This window comes from Sinocyclocheilus anshuiensis, unplaced genomic scaffold (genome assembly GCF_001515605.1).
Source record: "Sinocyclocheilus anshuiensis isolate Anshui unplaced genomic scaffold, SAMN03320099.WGS_v1.1 scaffold513, whole genome shotgun sequence".
NCBI classification, from domain to species: domain Eukaryota; kingdom Metazoa; phylum Chordata; class Actinopteri; order Cypriniformes; family Cyprinidae; genus Sinocyclocheilus; species Sinocyclocheilus anshuiensis.
This window is the reverse complement of record NW_015537972.1, coordinates 579,039-593,241: the sequence shown is the minus strand read 5'-3', so window position 1 is coordinate 593,241 and position 14,203 is coordinate 579,039. Positions and strand designations below refer to the sequence as shown.

The following is a 14,203-nucleotide window of genomic DNA, read 5'->3' as shown; positions in this document are numbered from 1 at the left end:
ATTCATAGTGAAGGGCGACACTCAGAGAGCAAAAAGGAGGCAAAGGGAAAGATGGGGACATATACTCTGAGGGAATCATATCAGATAACACAAGAACTTTGTGCCAGTGCCAGAGCTTCAGCTGGACTCTGTTTCCCCTTCGGGACAGGAGCCCTGGAGTCTGACACCCAGAACACACTATTTCTAGGACTAGTACAATCCATCTGCACGCTTCAGTCCCTCATGGTTATCTAAATCTTCTCTTGAGGCGAGGGTTTCCCATCAAGTCACATTAGACTTATCACTACATTATTGTTGGCCTAAAGAGAGAGTCTGTTTACTCTCTACAAACAAAAGTTATTCCAGAGTTGAAGAGTCAGATCAGCACATTTGGAAGAAAAAAAAAATCACCTGATCCACACTTCTTCACACCTGAACATAAAATAGAATGAGTTATGCTACATAGTTATATCAGGAAATGTGAAATGTTTGAAGTGTTAATGAAGCAGCACGATTCTTGGTTGAGGGGAAAGTTGAGCAGCTGAACGCGGGGGTAGGATGAGTTTCCCGCTGAGATCACCCATCCTGCACAAACCATCAGGAAATGTTACTTACTCCCAGGAAATAGCAGCAGTGAAGGCAGTGCGCGCAATGAAGCCTGCCACTGAAGGAGATAACATAATGAATGCGAAAATCATATGCAAGGATTTACAATGTACAGTGTTTTGCTGAGATGCAACGTGTCATAATATGTCACATTCAATCAATACCGCCACAGACCTCACTGTGGCCAACGGTTATTGCGAATGTTGTTTTGGAGATGCAATATCATACGTTTAATATATTCACTCAAAGTAGTCACCTATGATCAATGTTAAACTGATGCCAGGACACTCACAGGGTTTTGTTTGTCTTCTTGCAGTCCGTTCTGGGGGTACAATGTGAAGTCCAGAGGCAGCTGAAGTCTTTCGTCCGGTTGGAGCGGTTTGACCAGATCTATGGGTCGAGTGATTCCGGTTGCCCTCAAACCCCTCTCCGCACACTCTTCGCCACAGGGGCCTCGCTCTTCGGAAAAGGTGTGAAAGTAGCCATCCGGGAGGGCCGTGTTGCTGCCGACATCGTCAGCCTGGCCAACGAGGATGGGCGGCGGATCGCGGCAGTCCTAGACAAGGCCACCTACCTACAGGATTTACACTTCACCATCGCAGGTTTGGACACTCACTACTTTGTCAAATCGGGACCAGTAGAGGGCGATCTGTCTCTGCTGGGCATGACGGCGGGCCAGCGCACACTGGAGATGGGTGTAAACGTAACCGTCTCGCAGGTCAACACGGTCTTTGGCGGCCGTTCGCGCCGCATAACCGACATCCAGCTACAGTACGGTACGCTGTGTCTCAACGTCCGCTACGGCAGCAGCCACGACGAAGAGAAGGTCCGTGTGCTGGAGCTCGCGCATCAGAGGGTCGTCGTGGCCGCCTGGGCTCGTGAACGTCACAGACTACGGCAAGGAGAAGAGGGTTCTCGAGCTTGGACGGACGGGGAGAGGCAGCAGCTCCTGAGTGCCGGACGCGTGCAGGGCTATGAGGGCTTCTACATAGTATCTGTTGACCAGTTCCCCGAGTTAGCCGACAACGTAAATAACATCCACTTCTTACGACAGACTGAGATGGGTCGCAGGTGACATGAACGCAAGGGAAACCCATGCTCGGACTCAGCGTCCAGGACTTCTTGCCAAAGACAAGTTGCGTTTGTGACCATATTATGTTACTTTATTTTTATGTTGACTGTGCCAGACTTATTTTTTTAATACATGACGTACATGGTTGAAAACAGTTGCACTGTTTCGACAACAGCAGAGTGCCCTTCTCTCTTTTGGTAATTCTTAAACCCCCTTTGCCCCTTAAGTGTGGCTGCTAGAAGACGGCATATGGCGGTTTATTCGGTTCTGCCTTCGAGTTTATGGGTTTGCTCAAAGGAATATAGGAAGAAGGCTGGTAATGCATTATGCTCACTGGCTCAGCCTGCTGCCAGACGAGCAGATTGTTATTCACGAGCTTCACTCCACTCTGCCTTTTCCTGCGCCTCAGCCAAGGAGAGACCTCTTTTAATCGCTTCTTTTTATACTTGAAAGCCCACCGGCTGTGTCATACTTAAACAAGGACATTGGTGTTTGCAGTGCATCGCTACCAGTTCAGATTCCTAGGTGAACCCATCTCATGTTCAAAACTTGTCGTGGTGTCTTGTAATATTTTGGGACTAGGTGGCTTGCTGGTAACATTCATTTTTTTTATTATTATTTTGTATTTCTAATTTTGACCAAATGGCTTAAAACATGAATAGAAAGGGAAAAGAAGAATAAAGTATACACACTTCTGGAAAATCTGGAATATTTACAGACATTTAGGAAACAAATAGGAAATAGGTAACCCCATGGTATTTAAAGGTACTTTTGAAAATGAAAGACACTGTTTAAAAGAAATTAGCTCCAGAACCTAGTGAGCTGACTACCTAGACAGCATTTCAAGAGTTGTTCTGACTTGACAGCTGCTCCAATAGGCAGTTAGATTTAGTCTCCAGGCAGCGTTGCATGTGTCCTTTGTTTTGAAGGCAAGTAAAAAATGTTTTTAAAAAAATCAAGATGGCCAACACTTAGAGAGATTTTGATTATAAATATTTTTCTATTTAATTCACTACTTTAAAGTATCAAAAGTAGTTATCTGAACTACTATTATATGGACTCTTATCTGACATTTCTGTGCTATGTATTATTATGCCCATATTAGAGTATCATGCATTTAGCATAGCAACATGCTAACATTTAACTCTATTACAAGTGTGCCGTGCAGAGATCCAGATTAATCACTTATGATGGTTCATTCTTGTTAGGGTGCTGCCTAGCAAGGCAGCTCGCTAGGTTTTGGAATGGAGCTACTGAGACTATGAAGAAGGTTGTTTTTTTAATATAATAGTTTGAAAGCAACACGTTATTTCATGGTAACATTCACAAAAGAGTATAAAAAATTGTGAAAGCATACAGAAATGTGAACACTTCTCCCTTTTTATTGCTAATTGTTGTACTTGAACAATGCCTAGTGTTTCAACACATGGAATAAAGTCCAGAAAATCGTTCGATTCAATTAATTTGTTTTCATGGTTAAAACAAAGAGTTGCATATGGACCATTCCTAAGAATGACAGTATTTATTTTAGTGCTGTGTTTTTTAGAGGAGTATACATCCTCATGTTTGTCAGTGAAATAAAAGCTTCAAGCATAAAGCGGCATGAATGCTTAAAAAAAAAAGAAGCACATTACTTAAACGTGCACTCAGACTCATTTTTTTTTTTTTTTTAAAGAAATGTACTGAGTGCTGCAAGCACTACACATTGTGGTAAGGAAAGGTGACAACCCCTGTGAACAGCCTTTCCCCCGAGGGTCTCCCAAACATGGGGCAACGTCGTAAGTGCTCTGAATGTGAAAGTCTGCAAGTTGCCTGAAATGCATTAAAGCCTGAAGGTGCGTCGTTTAGAGGTTGAAATGCACGTCAACCCATCATCTGGATACGTGAACTTCAAAGAGCGTCTATTTCTGGTTGGATGGTGTTAATATGTCGGACATGATGGTGCATTGGCGCTTCATGTTAGCGTTCGGTTTATGAATCTGCCCCTGCTGTCACTCTTGGGGAAATCACTTGGGAATGGTCACCAAGATGAATAGATCAAGTGTTTTAAGCTGTATAATATTGTCGAGCATATTTTGGTTTATTTTACTGTCATTGAATGCAGTGACATCATGAGTCTGACAATATCGCTGTATTTAAAAAGAACAATGATGAATGAAGGAAAAAATGCAATGTGTTTAATTGCACTTGACAGGCTTTTATTTTTTTCTAAACTTTTGGACTCATTTGGACTTTTCGTTTGTTCTCAACACTGTGTTTCTAAATGCTTCTGTTTGAAAATGTAAATAAGATGACAAGAAATGGGCTGTAAATAAAATGCAAATGTAGATACCTTTTAGAGCTACAGCAGTGAATCTGTCTAGTCTTTAGTTAAAGACGAAAAAATAAAGAATATTTTGTGTTTACATTTATTTCATTGTGATTTGCATCAGATTTCATTTTTAAAAAATAACTGTTTTCAAACAGGTTTCCAGAACACTACCGTTGACCACTGGTTTAATTTATTTTATGTGAAAACAACTCTATGGAAGCCCATTTTGGAGTAACAAAAAAAAATCCTAATTTCATTTTGACTTTAGATCTGTATATCACAACTGCAACTATATTTCTTGTAACTGTGACTTTATTTGTAACATTTGGGACTTTATTTCTTACATTAACCTTTATCTCACAATTACCGTTTTATTTTTATGACTTTTATCCTCTTTGCAGTTCAATCAAATAGTGAGTCAAGAGAAAGATGAGCTAATATCATCACAGCTGTGTGTGGGTTATTAGTCACACTAGAATATTATGACTTTATATAATGGTTCAGTGTTCCATGCTGCACAAAATGTACACTGGACATTTTGGCAAATTCAGTAGGTCATCCAGATATTCCGTAATTGCACACATTTGAATATTGTACATTTGCATACTATATGTTGCTGTATGGTACATTTATAGTAATACTCCTGGAGTAGTAAGCTATTTTACCCCAGAGCCCCAGGTTGAAGGATTTTAGATGCATGCAAACATTATAAATCCAAATATCTCCAAAGAACGTGGCGCACAGAAAAAGTACACTGTCTTACTCTATTTCAGGTCAATTTGCTGCTAAAGTGGAACTGCAAATTAATGCCTTTAATGTGGAGTTTGACGTTAAGTGGTTCTGGCATCTAATTGTACATTGTGTAATGAGGTGTTTACAATTTTCAGACGTTTTGCACAAGTGATTGAAATATTCGTACACAGAAATGAGGTTCTAGAGGAGGGTAGAGTCTCACAAAACAAAATAGAGCTCCACCAAATATTTGTCATTTTTATTAACAAATTTATGGACCATAACATGAAGCAATATATGTTCCAATACAGTATTTTAGCAACGTTTGTTTTTGCACTGCAACAGATGCATTTTGATTACATAAGTATACTTCAGAAAGTCTGGATTAATATGTCTTGATACTTAACAGAGACCCTTAGAATCTATATCTCTGTGTGCGAGCATCAGTCCTGGAGAGAGGAGAGTCTTTTAGACATGTCGATAAATAAACCAGTGCATGAAAGAGCATTACACTCGACAGCGGTGAGAATAATAGATTCATATCTTCAAACATGTCCAGCTGTATACGTTGTCTCATTTGTTCCATGATTTTATTTCTTTATTTTTTTTTAAGTAAACTTTCCAGCTTTGGGATTAAATTAAAATCTGAAAAATGGAAAAGTACAAATATTCAAAACTGTTAATACAGATATATTGTAAAATAAGCTAATTATTTTTGCCATATATACACAAAAGCCAATGAAATGTAAGGTTGCCTTAAGAATGGATAACGTATGACTTTGCATATTTATAATGCATATTGCCGTGTGTGTGTGTGTAAACAGATAAGTGCCGTATTCAAGTGATTGACTATTATTTCTGAAGCTTTTATTCAGAAGCCTGTTCTCAAATGAAATGCTTTTGAAGTTGGAGCTCAGGGCTGAAATACAGTACACTCCTCCAGGACTTCCTCTTGCTCTCCATCTGTTCCTACTTGACTGTAAAATGAACCTTGAGAGAGTGTTGAGAAAACATTAGACAAGTGGGTACTATTAAAATCAGTGAAGAACTGATTCCATATTCATGCTTTGAGAGGCAGTTGGTTTTATTAATTTATTTATGCTACATAAATACAGAAATATAGAACTGAAAACTGGGCAACCTGATTTGTTCACTTTCAAAAGAAAGTTCTGGAATTTATTTGAAGTCATTATGAAACAATGTTCACTAACCATGTTAGTGCTGTAATTTAATTTCGAGTGTAATGAAATATTCAGCAAGAAAAAAAAAGTTGTGGAACTTGATTTTATCCATAAAGAACTGATTGAATTGTTGAAGAAGTTTAGGGATTCTTAACAGTAGAAGAATTGGGGGGAAGGTTGTTTCAAGGAAGTTATTTAGATTTATCATGATTACAAAAACAACATTTTTCTTTGGAATAACATACACTGGCTAATCCATAATATAGCTCCATATAGATATTAAGAAACTAAACAGAGTCTGTTCTGATTTATTTAAAATCTCTGTGTGCATAAAATATGTTTAAAAAATAATGCAATATTTTCTGTATAAAAGTTAATGACAAAGTATCCACAATAAAGTAAATATTAAAAAAGAAATAGTTTACAACACTTGCCAAGTTCTTAGAAATGTACGTTACACTCTAAAAACTGCTGGGTTAAATATAACCCAGCGCTGGTTTAAAAAGGGACAAACCCAGCGGTTGGGTTCAAAACAACCCAATAGCTGGTTTTGTCCCTTTTTAACCCAGCGCTGGGTTATATTTAACCCAGCATTTTTTAGAGTGTATATTCCTGTTGGTTTTATTTTTTTACTATTTTAAAACAAAAGTGTAAGTATACACATTTTAATCATTATTTTCAAGTTTTTAAATACATATTTCAAGAAAACTCATATTTCAATCAAAATGTTTATATGTATTTCATAATTTATTAGTTCATACAATTTTGGGGAGACTTTTTTTTAGCATAGCAAGTCCTGTAACGATATGGTGGATATTTAAATAAATAACTGCAGCAAAGACCTTGAAATTTGATCAGATTTTTTATCATAGCATTTATTACCTCACTTCTAATAAAAATAATATAATCTAGCTAATAAAAATGTGACCCTGGACCACAAAACCAGTCTTAAGTGTCAATTTTTCAAAATTGAGATTTATACATCATATGAAAGCTGAATAAATAAACTTTCCATTGATGTATGGTTTATTAGGATCGGACAATATTTGGCCGAGATACAACTATTTGAAAATCTGGAATCTGAGGGTGCAAAAAAATCTAAATATTGAGAAAATCGCCTTTAAAGTTGTCCAAATGAAGTTCTTAGCAATGCATATTACTGATCAGAAATTACGTTTTGATATATTTACAGTAGGAAATGTACAAAATATCTTCATGGAACATGATCTTTACTTAATATCCTAATGATTTTTGGCATAAAAGAAAAATCGATCATTTTGACCCATACAATGTTTTTTTGGCTATTGCTAAAAATATACCCCAGCGACTTAAGACTGGTTTTGTGGTCCAGGGTCACAAATTAGAATAAATAATAAAGCCTTACAAAGCCCGGGAGGCTCTAGAGTTACATTCTGTCATTTAAATGGTTCCATCCAAGCTTTAAACCCAATTCTTCTGTACTTTAACTACATTTAGGCTCCGTTCCAAAACCTAGTGAGCTGCCCGGCTGTCTGCTGCCTACACAGGCATCTGCATTCTAACTGAGCAACTCTCTCATCGCCCACACATCACACAAATACTGCTCTTCAAATGAACCGCACAAGAGACTCAAATGGTTAGCATGTTGCTAAGCTCAAAATGTTTTAAATGTAAATCTCTAGTTCACTAGGTTTTAGAACAAAGCCTTAGTCAAACTCAGACATCTCTGAAGTTGTTCTGCTCTCATTTGTCTACAAAAAATCTCTAAGCACATTTATTACGTCAATAGTGAGCCACAGAATGTTTTTTTTTTTTCAGGATTATCCTTCAGGGATTTCCTCAGGCTTTGTTTGAAATCCTGGTGTACTGCCTACTTAGTAACGTGCATTCTCACCGCTATGGGTGTTCCAAAAGGTACACAATGTTCAAAAGACATTAATAGAGAAGGCTCTCGAATGAAAAGTTCAGTGTAAAAAAAAAATCATCCAAGATGGTGAACGAAGCAACTATAATAAATACAGTTTAACATAGTTACAGAATGGACTGCTACACTCAATATTTGCTGTCTAATTTTATGCTTATTAGAGTTACATGCTGTTGACTTATCAACATGCTAACACAAACTCAATAGAGTGTGACAAATTGTGTTCCGGAAATAAAAAGCTCATTTGTTTTTCTCTAAATGGGGATTGATTTTTACTGATAACTTGTATATCGTTAAAGACGTGTTTAACAATGGAAATCCTGGTGAAAAACTACATTACCCATGATTCTGCTGAGAAATCTCCACTAATCTGAGAACTGCAAATTGCACCATAACAACTCTTCAGTGCCCACCCACTCCAAAGAAGTACAGCAAATGACTTGATGCTACCAATGCTGTGCTTAAACTTATTTCTGTCAGGACCACTATCGTCAAAATGATAGATATTTAGCATAAAGTTTGGTTTTGCGGTATGGTTCTGTTCTGGGCAAAAACCTCCCTGCCCATCCATGCAGCCTGTCATGAATGAGCAGGGAGAGCAGCAATAATAACCCCCCTAGGGTTAACAGAACAGAACAAGGCAGATATCATTCATGTACTTAATGATATTTAAGTGTAACACTTTATTCAAGATAAAGGAGTCTGATTAGCAAGGAATATCAGAAAGCCAAGTCCTGACTGTGGCGAAAGGAGGAGCTGGGGATGGAGGAGGGTAATTTGCTCCTGAGCAAGCTGAAAAGCTGCTGAATCTGAAAAGCTGCTGAATAATACTGAATAGAGCTTATATAGGAATGCTGCGATAGGTGTCGTATTCCTATAGGTAGATGTGATCAGCTGAGAATCAGCTGATGCAAGCTTGACTCACGTGACCTGCCAGAACTAACGCTAACGCTTAATTTATGGGTGTGTGCATACAAATGTAAAATGTATTGTTTCTGTGTACACACTCAACATATTTAAATAAATAATTGTATATTTTTATATAATCCTTTTTTTTTTTTCAATTATGACACAATGCTTCATGGGATTGTAGTTCTTTACTTTAAAAAAAATAATAAAAAATAAGTGACGTGACATGTGGCCAAGTATGGTTACCCATACTCGGAATTAGTGCTCTGCTTTTATCCCATCCAAAGTGCACACACACAGCAGTGAACACACGCACACAGTGAACACACACCCGGAGCAGTGGGCAGCCATTTTTTTAATGCTGCGGCACCCGAGGAGCAGTTGGGGGTTTGGTGCCTTGCTCAAGGGCACCTCAGTCGTGGTATTGAAGGTGGGAGAGAGCGCTGTACATTCACTCCCCCCACCTACAATCCCTGCCGGTACAAGACTCGAACCCGCAACCTTTGGGTTACGAGTCTGACTCTCTAACCATTAGGCCACGACTTCCCCCGTGGGAAGTGCACAGTGCACATTAAGTGCACAGTCTACACACCTTTTCTTTACCTTACCTTTTCACACTGAGGACAACTGAGGGACTCATATGTAACTTTTACAGAAGGTTCAAACGCTCACTGATGCTCCAGAAGGAAAAACCATGCATGCACAAGAGCTGGGGGGGGAAAACTTTTGAACAGAAAGGAGATGTGTAGGAGATGTGTACATTTTTCTTATTTTGCCTAAATACCATATTTTTTTCATTTAGTACTGCCCTTCAGAGGCTAAAGAAGATAGTTACATGTTTCCCAGAAGACAAAATAGGTTAAATTTACCCTGATCTTCAAATTCATAAAGTTTTCACCCCTCTGCTCTTAATGCATGGGTTTTCCTTCTGGAGCATCAGTGAGCGTTTGAACCTTCTGTAATAGTTGCATATGAGTCTCTCAGTTGTCCTCAGTGTGAAAAGATGGATCTCAAAATCAAACAGTCATTGTTGGAAAGGGTTCAAATACACAAAAATGCTGGAAAACCAAAGAATTTGTGGGACCTGAAGGATTTTTCTGAAGAACAGCAGGCAGTTTAACTGTTCACGACAAACAAGGGAATCATGAACAACTATCACTAAACAAAAATCACAGCTGTGGATCATTCAGGTAAGAACACAGTATTAAGGATCAAGGGGATGTAAACTTTTGAACAGGGTCGTTTTTATAAATTCAACTATTATTTTCTCTTGTGGACTATATGTAAACATCCTTTATGTGAAGTGTCTTATTCAGGTCAATACTAATTAAATAAACAATAACATGCATTTTATATGATCCCTCTTATTTTGGTAAATGAATTAACATTTTGCAGACTCTGAAAGGGGGATGTAAACTTTTGACCTCAACTGTACATGTGAGGCATGCTATTTGTATGAACGTTCCAAATCAGTCACTAATGGTCCAGTTCAGTTTGCATGCTACTGTGCAACACTGTATAGCCAGCAAGGCAGCTCTTTCGGTTTTGGAATGGAGATTGATTCATTAAACAAATCTCACTTAAATTATGATTGAATGACATTTGCATCTACCTCTGATTTGATAACAAATACATGCTTCAATTTGTAAATTAGGCCATGATGCAGTTTTACCACAGCCCTACCTTTAGTTAATAGATCTCACATGTGAATTGAGGGTACTCTTCAAATTAAGCTCTGGTGAAGGCCAAAGCTATGTAATTTATATTTGGGCTAATTAGTGAGGTGTGGGTCTTGTCTTATAAATAGAGGCAATTACTCATGAATATGTGTGGGGCTGTCCACTGAGGGTGAGCACTTGGTATACATGATGTTGCTTTCTGCTTATGTGTGTGTGGTGTATACAGTGGCCTCAAAACATATTTGGACGCTCTTTGAAAATTGGTATGCCATTGCATTAGATAATAAAATATTAAACCAAGTGGCATGTAGTTCTCATATCAGCCCCGCTAAAATCTGTGAATATTTTTCCCTCATTAAGAAAAGTTTTAGCTCTAGAGAAATGAATAATGGCATCTGTTTTGTTCATTCATAATATTCTAATTGCTTTGACGTTATTGTTGTGACCTTGTTGGCTTTGTTAAAGACAATGTCTTTTTTCTTTCACCTTAAGACCTTGGTCACGCTTCCCTCTGCCAAAGCATCTCACAGAGTGTTATGTACGGCACATTTTTCCATCTAACATAGAGGCATATGGCCTGTTTTATGAGCATGATAGTGCTGTAAATAAGAGCAATGCCACAGTGCTGTTATGCTTTAAGCAAACTCACCCTTCCACCGGCAGCAGCACCAATCTGTTCTTGACTCTCTGTGAAAGGCTGGCAGCAGCAGATGCATATGTTATCTTGAACTCCACTGATGTGTTAAGAACAACTTTGCTTTTTCAGGATAGTTTTACTAATCATAATAATAATAAAAAATAGCCAGTCTCTCTGTTGTATGAATACGATCTCGGTGATTGTGGATGACCTGACCTTGTTTCATTTGACTGTTGACTCACCCAAATATTGCTCCGGCCTGCATGACTTGTTTTGAAAAATAAATAATTCCTAAAATTAAATAACACACTACAGTTAAAGTTAGAATTAAGTGCTTTTAGTACATTAGTCAACAATACAAAATTAGTGTACTTCTTAAAAGCATAGCAAAAGATTATTAAAACATAACATTATTTTGAACATTTAAATTGACATAATTACAAAGTGCACCACTTTTTAAAAGTGTGTTTAAGCATGTTAAGACACATGGTTATGAAAATGCATACTTTTCAAGTACTCTCACGTGGCATTTTATTTAATGAATATTATATTATCTGCAAGTATACTTTTATGGTTTGAATCACATTCAATACAATTAGGCCCACTTCTTTTTTAACAAGAGCTGTTTTAATGGGAAATACTGGGAAGAAAATGCACTCATCAAGCCACTTCACTGAATCTTTAAAACTTCAGTTTGTTAGTAATAAAACGAGTATTTTATATACAGCGACTTGCTAATGTATTCAGAGCCAATTACTGAATTGCAACTCCTGGACTAAAATGTATTTTTAGTATGTAATATTTTTATCTAATGAAACAGAAAATTATGTGACATTGGTTTATGCTAAACGCTCTAACTTCAAATGATACAGTTTGAACCCCACTGTGTCATTTTAGTTAAAACATAAACCAATGTCACATTAAAATTATTTTCCATTTCACTCCACTTCAGGAAATTATTCTGCATTAATTTAATTCGTTTTTTTTTCTCCCATTATCTATTAATAATCAAGTTCTTTAGCATGATTTAAGAATGTTACAATAGACATCTTCTGCTGCAGTGGAGCCAAAAACATCTGACCTTTGGTACAATTTCTTAAAATAGTGCATGTTCATTTAACATTTATAGTGTTTCACCAAAAATTTCATTGTAGACCCCTCTGTAAACAGTATGCAGTTTGTGAAAGTATTTTGTCCCCATCTTACAGAAGCACTGCTTTTGCACTGATGAAAAATTGCCTTAATGAGGGTACAGTCACCTTTCCTTTGACCTATATTTGTGAGTTATTTAAAAAACACACACACACAATATGATATAAAACAAGGTTTGGAGGTCATTATACAGGCTGTAACCTGCAGGACAGCTGTGAAAATAAGAACTGAAAAGCTTTTGAAAGAAGGAGATTTTTAAGAGGCCAAGGGTCACTCTGAAAGATCTCCAGAGAATGGAGTAAAGGTGCACCAGTCAACCATATCAAGAGCTCTGCATAACACTGACCTGTTTGGGAGGGCGGCACAAAAGAAGCCAGTTCTCAAAAACGATCCATGGGTAGAGTTTGCATAATAATGACAAAGTTATGTGGGAGGATGTTTTGTGGTCAGATGCGAGTTTTTTTAGGCACAATTCAGTAGTATGCATAGCACAGCCTCTGCTTGTCTGAGCGTTTGCCCCATGATATTTTAAATACCAAGCCCAGTATTTGAATTTCACATCTGTTTCATGTAAAAAGACGTTTCAAACGCTGTGGGTTAAAAATGGTGAAAGCCCGCTCGATCCAGCTGTTTTTGATGATGAAAAGCTGACAGGAAAAAGAGCAAGGCAAAGCAGAGAGAAATCAGTGTAATCGGCAAATTGAAGTCCCACTTTCCCTTATCAGCCTCTCGCAAACAAAGGGACGAATTGATATGTGGGAGTTAAGGTGCTGCTGTAAAGATATTGGGCCGCTCCTGAAGGATTTGTCTAGCTAAGCTCATGAAACATTAAGCAGTGACAATTCCATAAGATCAAGAGGACTAGCACACTCTCTGTTCTCAGCTGCCTTTGTTTTACTTTTCTTTCGCATCTGAGGCCAAATTTAATGTTTATGTCCCCGTACCATTTTGCAAAAACTTCCTTCAGAACCAAGGCTAGATCTCAGTTGATTTGCATTAAATTGGCTACCGTCATATGAGGAATTTTTTTTAGATATGTGACCCTGGACCACAAAACCAGTCATTAAAACCAGGGTAATTTTTTTTTTTTCAAAATTGAGATTTATACATCATCTGAAAGCTGAATAAATAAGCTTTCCATTGATGTATGGTTTGTTAGGATAGAACAATATCTGGCCGAGATGACAATATGGAATCTGAGGGTGCAAAAAAATCAAAATATTGAGAAAATCGTCTTTAAAGTTGTCCAAATTAAGTTCTTAGCAATGCATATTGCTAATCAAAAATTAAGTTTTGATATATTTACAGTAGGAAATTTACAAAATATCTTCATGGAACATGATATTTACTTAATATCCTAATGATTTTTGGCATAAAAGAAAAATCAATAATTTTGACCCATACAATGTATTTTTGGCTATTGCTACAAATATACCCCAGCGACTTAAGACTGCTTTTGTGATCCAGGGTCACATATCATTTATATATTTACCTTATTATTTACCCATTTAATATATGGAGTGTAAATGCAATTATTTGTATGTGTACATGCTTTTAGTTAAACTTCAGTGGTCTATTAAGAGTCTATGTTTGTTTCATCATGACAGTAAGTTCATCATTGTGCTGAACCATGTCATACTACCAGACTACTCTGACTATATCTGCAGCTTCATGAATACTGTATCTCATAATGCAATGTGTTTCACATATGAAGTGAAGGAAATATCAGCTGTAATATCATTTTTAACAGCTCTTTCTTCACTCAGTCTTGATTAGATTGGAATTCCAAGAGTTGTTTTTTTTTTTCAATTTGAATCAAAATACAGAATTACTGAATTTATTTTTAAAATGATAAGTGGGCGACACCCACTGCAACTGATCATACTGCTGTTTGAAACAATATTTGCTGCATAATGTGTTTTGTTCCACATACTGTTTAAAAAATATTCTGCAGTATACATTATAAATTGTGCTGTCGTGCTGTAATTAGTGAGCTAATATTATATTCTGATGTGTGTGTGTGTGTGTGTGTGTGTGTGTGT

General features: G+C 37.2%; 1 protein-coding gene across 1 annotated transcript in view; it reads left to right on the top strand.

Moving 5' to 3' along the window:
* LOC107670431 (teneurin-4-like) overlaps window positions 1-3,681 on the top strand; it is a 232,390-nt gene extending 228,709 nt beyond the window's left edge. Inside the window, 1 exon segment of the mRNA XM_016463037.1 lies at window positions 902-3,681. Coding sequence (XP_016318523.1) covers window positions 902-1,660 — 759 coding nt within the window. The 3' untranslated portion in view covers window positions 1,661-3,681.
* Window positions 3,682-14,203: the final 10,522 nt, after the last annotated feature.